Source organism: Adiantum capillus-veneris, chromosome 3, assembly GCF_014529385.1.
Source record: "Adiantum capillus-veneris isolate H3 chromosome 3, ASM1452938v2, whole genome shotgun sequence".
In the NCBI taxonomy this organism is placed as follows: domain Eukaryota; kingdom Viridiplantae; phylum Streptophyta; class Polypodiopsida; order Polypodiales; family Pteridaceae; genus Adiantum; species Adiantum capillus-veneris.
In genome coordinates this window covers 45,811,870-45,819,751 of record NC_140933.1, presented here as the reverse complement: position 1 = coordinate 45,819,751, position 7,882 = coordinate 45,811,870, and the positions used below count along the sequence as shown (strand labels likewise).

General features: G+C 41.4%; 1 protein-coding gene across 1 annotated transcript; it reads right to left on the bottom strand.

The window, feature by feature from the left end:
* Positions 1–3,702: 3,702 nt before the first annotated feature.
* On the bottom strand, positions 3,703–5,153 carry LOC147460847 (uncharacterized). The gene is made up of 4 exons (XM_086508535.1): positions 5,018–5,153; positions 4,682–4,893; positions 4,254–4,452; positions 3,703–4,163 (listed from the first exon to the last, which is right to left on the bottom strand). Exons 1-4 carry the CDS (start codon positions 5,049–5,051, stop codon positions 4,009–4,011), a joined length of 600 nt encoding a protein of 199 aa, XP_086364661.1. The 5' UTR covers positions 5,052–5,153; the 3' UTR covers positions 3,703–4,008.
* Between the last annotated feature and the right edge of the window lie 2,729 nt (positions 5,154–7,882).

Here is a 7,882-nt window from a genome sequence, read left to right as displayed (position 1 = left end):
CCAGGCCGAAAGCTACAACGAGAAGTGGCTGCCGAAAGTCACGGAGAAAGACTGCCAAAGCAAAGAGGAATGCAAGTAATAGCATAAGCTAGAGGAAAAGCATGATCCTTTTTTACTTGGTAAGCCAAAGGTGCTTTTTTCAAATAGGCCCACAGCATTAAGCCACTGGGCATGATCTTATAGGGTGCTTGAGACAAATCAAATCACACAACCAAAAGCCTCAAGCTTACAAGCAGCTATGTTATATGCTTTTCGGCACACAAAAGACAATGTCGAACCTTGATGCTTCGCTTTCGAAGGCCTGCACAGAGTTGGAAGCCAACTTTGGTTGCTCTGAAGTGTTAGCAGAGTTCATCATCGACCTCGCACAAAGGATTGATCGGATCAAGTTTTAGCACGTGAAAGGCCAACAATAGGTTGAAAGCGTCACCTCATTTTGAGGATCTACACAGAGCTAGAAGCTAGGATCAATTGTCCTTGTTGCAGGCACTCCCTTTCGCCCCGCTTGGCCACAAACAAGGACTGCTTCCAGTTTGCCTTGTTCCATACTCCAATGCTCTGGCGGCACCTCCACCACTCTTTCTGACCAACATTGAATTCTGGTTGAAGCCACTAATTCAAAGGCCACAACCGCTGCCCAACTCTATGACGCGCTTGACTTTCATCGGCTCCTTCCAACATGTAACCAGCTTTGAATTTGGATTGAAGCCACGTTAAGAAGCCACAACCACTCCCAGCTCTACGACATGCTCATGCTGAAAATTTTTCTACAAGGCAATATATATCCTTAACACTTCGCCTATAGATTAGCTTAATTGTGGACACTGGAGACACATGTACCCTGCTACATCGAAGGCACCTTGGCCAATACCCCAAGCAGTCGTGAGAAGACATACTGCAAGACCAGTCATGAAAAGGCAATTGTATATCGTCTTTTGTTTTGTTGTTCCCATTCTTCATGCCCATGACATCCCAATCCTTACTTCCTGGCATCAGAGCTAGTACTCCAACAATTGCGCAATTCAAAGACTCAGAGATGGTGATATGGAAACGTTTTCATACGAACCCAAGTCTTTAAGGCACGAAGAGCAAAAAAAATGACCTTAAGAGACACATTTGGGCGTGATCAACACCACCATCCTGAATGTCACCTCTGGCAACCCTCGCTTCGGGCCCCTCACAGCTTTTGAGCTACCCTTCACCATCAAGTGGAGGCCCATTTTGGACCACCTCCTTAGCGTCCTCTTCTATGACAACGACGAGTCCTCTCGCACGCTGGCCTACACAAGCTTATTGATTCTCCCTTTAGCAACCTGTCTGTGGAGCTTGGAATCGTCTGTGGCACTGATAGCTTGCGCTTCGCCAATGGCTACTCATAATCTACCTAACTTTGCTTTAATCTTTAGTGCTTATACTATGACTTTTGACTTGGAAATCTGTCCCAGGGAACCCTTGTCCTCACATAGTACCTACTCAGAAACAAGTCAAAAATAGACACAACTGAAAAGTAACAGATGGGACTGATTTCATTAGCCATATTGTGGCAGAAGTTCTGATGCATTTCAAGATCTGCACAAAGCTAGAAGCTACCATCAGCAATCACCTAGAAGAGTGAGAAGGAAACATTTGCTGAAAGCCTTAAAAAGTGTGGCGATAGCTTCCTGAGCAATCCATCAAAAGTTTGCTCACCAGTATTTACCCTCAAAGCAAGATTACCCAAAAGGAGGCATTCAAATTCAGCCTTACCTAGGCTTTTTGTCCGTTGATAACATAGAGACACTCAAAGACCTCCACACGGAGGTTGACCATGAGGCTAAGTTGAAAGATGAGAGAACACTCGTGATGATAGACACGATAGCAAATGAAACCTTTTCAACACGATGGCAAAAGTTGTAGAAGAGATGCTGATGTAGATTGTTGTAAACATGATCTACACGTTGATGGATATTGCGGTAGACATGATTGACAAAAGAGAAGGTATGAAAGATGAAGAGAGCATGAGAGAATACAGAAGGAATTGTAGCCAAAGGGATGATGATTGAAACACTCACAATCTTGTATCTTTTGTATTTGTCTTCACTCCTATTTTGCGTTGACAGATATTCACAATAGTGGACGTTTCAACTTTCGACTTCACATGCACTACTCCAGCTCGGCAAAATTGCAAGGTCCGTTATCTGAATCCAATTCCCTATGCCTAAACGTTTACTTGCGCAACACATAAATGCTACGAGACAAGGCACGGCTTCCGTTTCTTATAAATTTTGGAGACCACATTGCCAACTCTTCACCATACTTTTGTATGGCACTTTTGAATGAAGTGCACTGTATATTTAGCATTTTCACTATGCGACACTTCATTGCAAGACAAAATGTTTAACTATTCACATTGCTTTTATGTAGCTTGATTCAAGCATTGTCAACTTACACATTTAGACGACACCCGTACACGATTACCAGGTCAATAGTGCATTTCAACTTTTAGTCTGTTGACACTTTCTGTAATTTTTTAGTTTGTCAATGCTTCCTATAGTTTAGCCAGATGTTTTCCTCACTCGTGCATTTTCAATCTCGATCATTGAATCTATATCAAATAGACACACGTTTCTTTTCTCACAGTTCGGCTATTCAAGTTACAACAATACTCAGAGCACTCTACACATGTTTTACTTCATTTCTAGGTGGTTGATGTGAATCTACATACATCCTTATTTGGCAATGCATCTTATATATTGTAGCCCAATGTTCTCCTTTACATAACCATTCTATAGCACGAGGACAACCCTTTATCCTAGCGTTTCCCTCCTCAAATATGTTTTGCACTCGGTTGTGTGATCGACAACCAAAAACTCCTTGCTCCCTCCGACTGCTGCAACACGTCTCTCTCTCTCTCTCTCTCTCTCTCTCTCTCTCTCTCTCTCTCTCTCTCTCTCTCTCTCTCTCTCTTTAAAAGTTCGTCAATGCCGTCAAATTGAACCATTTTACAAACAACTATAGAGATAATTAGTCATCATATACGCAATTCTTTTTTAAACTCTATCAATGCGCTTTGTATGTGGTTTACTTCAATGCTAGATGCTTGGTATCAATCTACGTACGTCCTGTTGGATTCTATAGCAATGCCCACCAAGCAAGACTAGTTTCTAGTGAGAATTGAGGGTATAGACCCCGACATCTCCAAAACATCCAAGCCTAGTCCAAGACCTAGTGTCCGAAGTGTTGAAGTTCACAATACACCAACACATCCTCTTATTTTACTTCTCTGTCTTTCTTGAAAGAAATGGATGATTGAAGGAATAATTAGCAATACTTCAAATCTTTAACCCAATCCCTGTATTGAGCACAACAAATATAACTCTCATTTTTTATTTAGTTCCAACTGAGAGCTTTACTAGAAACAAAACCTTCAAAAGGTAAAACACTTTTAACAAGTTAGTAACTAAAGAATACCCATTGTAACGCACGGATGAATATGGCCTCCTAAGCTGCCCAAGCCATTGTACTCCCACCAAAAGATTGATTATTGATGCAGCCAACTTGAGGAAGGTTAGCAGCAATAGTGCAACTTAATTATGCACCATCCTCAAAAACAATTGGCAAGAAAAAAGAAATGAAGATATGCAAACAATGAGGAAAAATAGAAAGACGCGGTGTTCAAAGAGGGAAAAAAGACCTAAAGCGAAAAAAAAAAAACCAAAAGTCTCCATAATCTGGCATCGAGGATATCTTTCATAATTCGCTAAATATCATTTCTGTGGTAAGGGATACATCTTCTTTGCAACAGGCTAGCTAATCAAGTGAGCTTGGCAAAGAGCTCCATGAAGCTGCACAAAAGGTTGCAACAAGGAGCAAACCCCAACAATTCCAGAACCACATGGGAATGCCCAGATCTGAAGATCACGAAAAATTTGCACTTCAAAGCGTCGTATTTGGTAGATGCCATGATGGCCATAAGCCCTTCATTCGCCTGCGACTTTACAAAGCAGTCCATCACACACGCTGTCATGCCTAATACAATCGATATGCCAAGGGCCGGTCCGCATTGTAAAGGTGAGATTGACGTCCAGCTTGGCCAAGTGACACTAACTGAGCGTTAAAATTTTGAACATGAGCAAGAGGTGAAAAATCAAGCCTCTGGCCCACACCAGCAAAGCGACTATGAACTGCAAGTTGAAATCCTTAAGGAGTTAACCAGAGAAGTTTCAAACATCAAGAGATCAAGGGAATCCTGTGAGTCCAAAACCAAAAAATACCTGGTACACTAGGGTACGCAGTGACAGAGCCTTTTGTAATACCACCTAAAAGACTAGCATTATAGCCAAGAGGTGGACTACAGGCAGGCACATGACTTTTCTGAGGATATTGAGTGCTAGAGTCTAAAAGACCTCTAACACTCTGTTTGGTAGTGCCATCTTTTGGTGGAGATTGTGCAACCTTGTCCTGACTGGATATCTGCATAATCAAAAGCATTGTCAGAGGGTAACACGCTGCTGAAGATTCCTGCAGTCCATGCCGCCGCATTCAGGGGGGCAAAAGCAGTGTTTTCACAAGGAAAGCAGGCCTATTGCAATGAATAAGGCCAATTGCAATCGATTACTGAAAGCACTGCCATATCCATTGCTACATAACAACAGATAGAAATCTATGACAGCACGACGTAAAGTTGAAAGAATAAACCTACCGCAAATCGAAGGAGCTTCTTGTGAAGATAAACAAGCCCCGAAAAAAGATTCACAGCATACTGTGCACTCTTTTCTGTAGTGAACTCTGCAAACGCGTAGCCTTTATGGCGATTGGTCTCCTTGTCACGGGGCATGTAGAGATTCACTAAAGGACCTGCTTGTATCATGATTTCATAAAGCGCCTTCTCATCCACCTTCTCGTCCACATTACCTATTTGCCACAAAACACACGCACGCACACACACACACACATGCCGAGAATCTACTGTATCAACACTTCTAACTTTTTCAAGTGAGCACAGATGTGGGAGGAGCAGAGCAGACAAACGTCTTACCGATGTACACAGAGGCCTGCGGATTCCCTGCCATGGTCGAAACGCGCTTTCTGCTGGGTCGTCCAAAAATGTCTAGGTCTACTTATACGAGGCCAAAGATTTTAACCGACGTACCTAAGAGAACTCTTTAAGTGCCAAACAACACTAACATATACAAGTTTGCACTGTTAAGTTTATAAAACATCCCGATTGTAATTCCATTGGTCCAGGTCAAAAATTGGCCATTTTAGTTATCCTGAAAAAAATCCTAGAGTTTGGCATAAATCACAGTTGTCTCACTAGTTTTCTCTTTAAAAACATGGCCAAGAAAATGGGTTTTTTCAAGCAGAGTTGCCAACCTCGTGTAACTCCGTTGGCAAGAGGCACGAAAGAATATGTTTCGAACTACAACTTTGCATTTGGCAAATTGTGTGTGCTTCATCACTGTAAAGCCTTTGCCTTGAGACTAGGGGGATGTAAGCATCCCTCCTCCCCCCCCCCCCCCCCCCCCGCTCTCTCCCCAAAGTACGTTTTTACTCCCCAAGAAATTAGACAATCTAAATCCATTGATGATTATGGACCTTTGGCCAAAGGGTGTCATTTAATCCCATGCCCCTCCCCAAGAAATTAGACAAATTAAATCCATTGATGATTATGTTGCATTTCATTAATTAATTAACCCATAAGATCCGTTTCGCATCCCATTAGCAAAAGCAAAACTCTCTGATTTGGTCACTCCCACGGTGCATCCGCCCTGGTGCCTGTCCCTGCTGTGCATAGTTGCATCCCCCTCCTATGTCTCTGTCTCTGTCTCTGTCTCCGCCCTCTATTCTCCCACACCCCCGACGCTGCACTGTAAGCCCTTGCCTACACGAACTCAGGTCTCTTGTTGCCATCACGAAAAACCGCATCCCTCTAATCTATTGCCTGCACCTTGACCATCCGCACAGCTGCCCTTGTGTTGTAAGCTTCATGAGCATGCAGATACTATCCCTCACGAGAGAGAGAGAGAGAGAGAGAGCTCTGCATCAACGCGTTCCCTTCCTTGCTTTGTATCAAGATGCACACAACGCCCTGGAGTAGCTTCCTCCTCTCTCTATGTCACAACCTGCCACCGCAGCACTAGCAATCCCCACCGCCTCCTACCAAAGGCGATACCAAGAAAAAAATTCTCCTGTATCAGCCGCCTCATTGCCTTTCGCTCGCATTTTGCCGCACTTGGCATTGATACGTTTTTGCAAAAATTACCAAAACACCCCTCCAATTTCAACAAGTGAAAGGGTCACAATGGCTTTCAAAAACAATAAGAAAGTGATAAAGTTGTTAGGTTGAATTAAACTAATATCAGTGTTTGGGAAAGGATTGCCTCAGATTAGTCTTGAGCCGATTGAAAATTGAAACTAGCTAGCTGCAAACGAAGGTAAGCAGAAGAAAAATCAATGAAATATGTGAGAAAGTCGTCCCAAAATTTTGCAAACCTCAAAATTTCCACTAGTATTTCTGGTTTTCTTCTTTGTGAGGAGGAAACTCAATCAGTAGCTACTTAATAAAAGAGACTTTCTTGAACGTTAACACTGACTAGAATCAAGCTATAAAATGCAAGAAATGTAAAGACATGTGAAGTTGTGATATGAAAGGTGAAATAAAAAGAATTAATTAATATGTGTGTGTGTGTAGAATTTATTAGAATTATGCAAGGTGAAGCTTCACTTTAGCATTTTAAAACAATAGAATGCAAAAAAAAAATGTGTGTGTATAAAATTTACTAAAATTATGCAAGGTGAAGCTTCACTTTAGCATTCTAAAACAATAGAATTCAAGAAAAGTAAAGACATGTCAGGGTGTGAAATGAAAGATAAGTCTCCATCATGTCAGGATGTGAAATGAAAGGAGTCTTCCTAACCCAACACAACACTAAGGGTTTCTTTTAAAAAGCCAAAAAGATTGTAGGGACATAATGAACCTTTGGCCAAAGGGTGTCATTTAATCCCATGCCCCTCCCCTCCATGCCCCACCATGTGACAATGAAAAGCCCCTCCAAGACAAAAGGGCCTCTATTGTGCAAATGTCCTTTCGACGGTGATTAACAATCCTTGGTCCACGGTGCATATAAAGGCTTGCTTTTTCCTAACCAAAGAAAATAAGGGCACACTTGAAACTCTTCCAATTTTTAGGTCAAAATTTTAAGCATTTGTTGATATCTACACTAAAACTTGTGAAATTTTGTCAATTTTCTTCCATACAAGCTTGGAATCTTATTGGGATTTTTTTCTTTTAGCAAGTTAAGAATAACCCTAGTTTTTTGCAAATACTAGTGTATATATCATGCTTGAAAAAACTACTTTTTTCCAAAAACGTGGAATACCTACATATGAGAAATTTGAAGGAAAATTGCCTAAATTTGAAGGTTTTTACACTAAATTTCTCTAAATTTTGTAGGCTTTCTCACCTTCCAATTTTGTAAAAAATTAATAGGTAAATCTCAAATTTTGTAGGCTAAATTACACTAAACCTAGGTTTTTTTCGAGCACCGGCATATACCCTACATCGTACCCCTTCAAAGGGGACTTCTACCATGACGACAACTCGCTTCCAGCTCTATAGGTAATGGGCTCTTTTGGAGGACCTCCTTTGAAACTCGCCCTCTCCATTTAAAAATAAATCTAAAAAGTAGGAGGTCTTTGTGCATTTCATAGTTTGGCATTGTTTCCTTAATGGAATGCATTTTCTATTTTGGCAGGCAAAGCCTATGCGAAGAATGCTAATAAGTTTGTCAATTTTAGTCATTGTACCCTTCCCAAAATTCAGCCCAAGAATGTGGTTGGTTTTCATCCAAATATAGCCACAAAACTGCAAACTTACAACACTCACCCCAGTACAAGTTTC

Bases quoted from the DNA above. Each gene is read 5' to 3' on its own strand.
- LOC147460847 (XM_086508535.1), bottom strand. From the start codon at position 5,051: ATGGCAGGGAATCCGCAGGCCTCTGTGTACATCG. The intron at 4,894-5,017 runs GTAAGACGTTTG...TGTGGCAAATAG, and splicing joins GCAGGCCTCTGTGTACATCG to GTAATGTGGACGAGAAGGTG. The intron at 4,164-4,253 runs GTATTTTTTGGT...TTCAACTTGCAG, and splicing joins TGCGTACCCTAGTGTACCAG to TTCATAGTCGCTTTGCTGGT.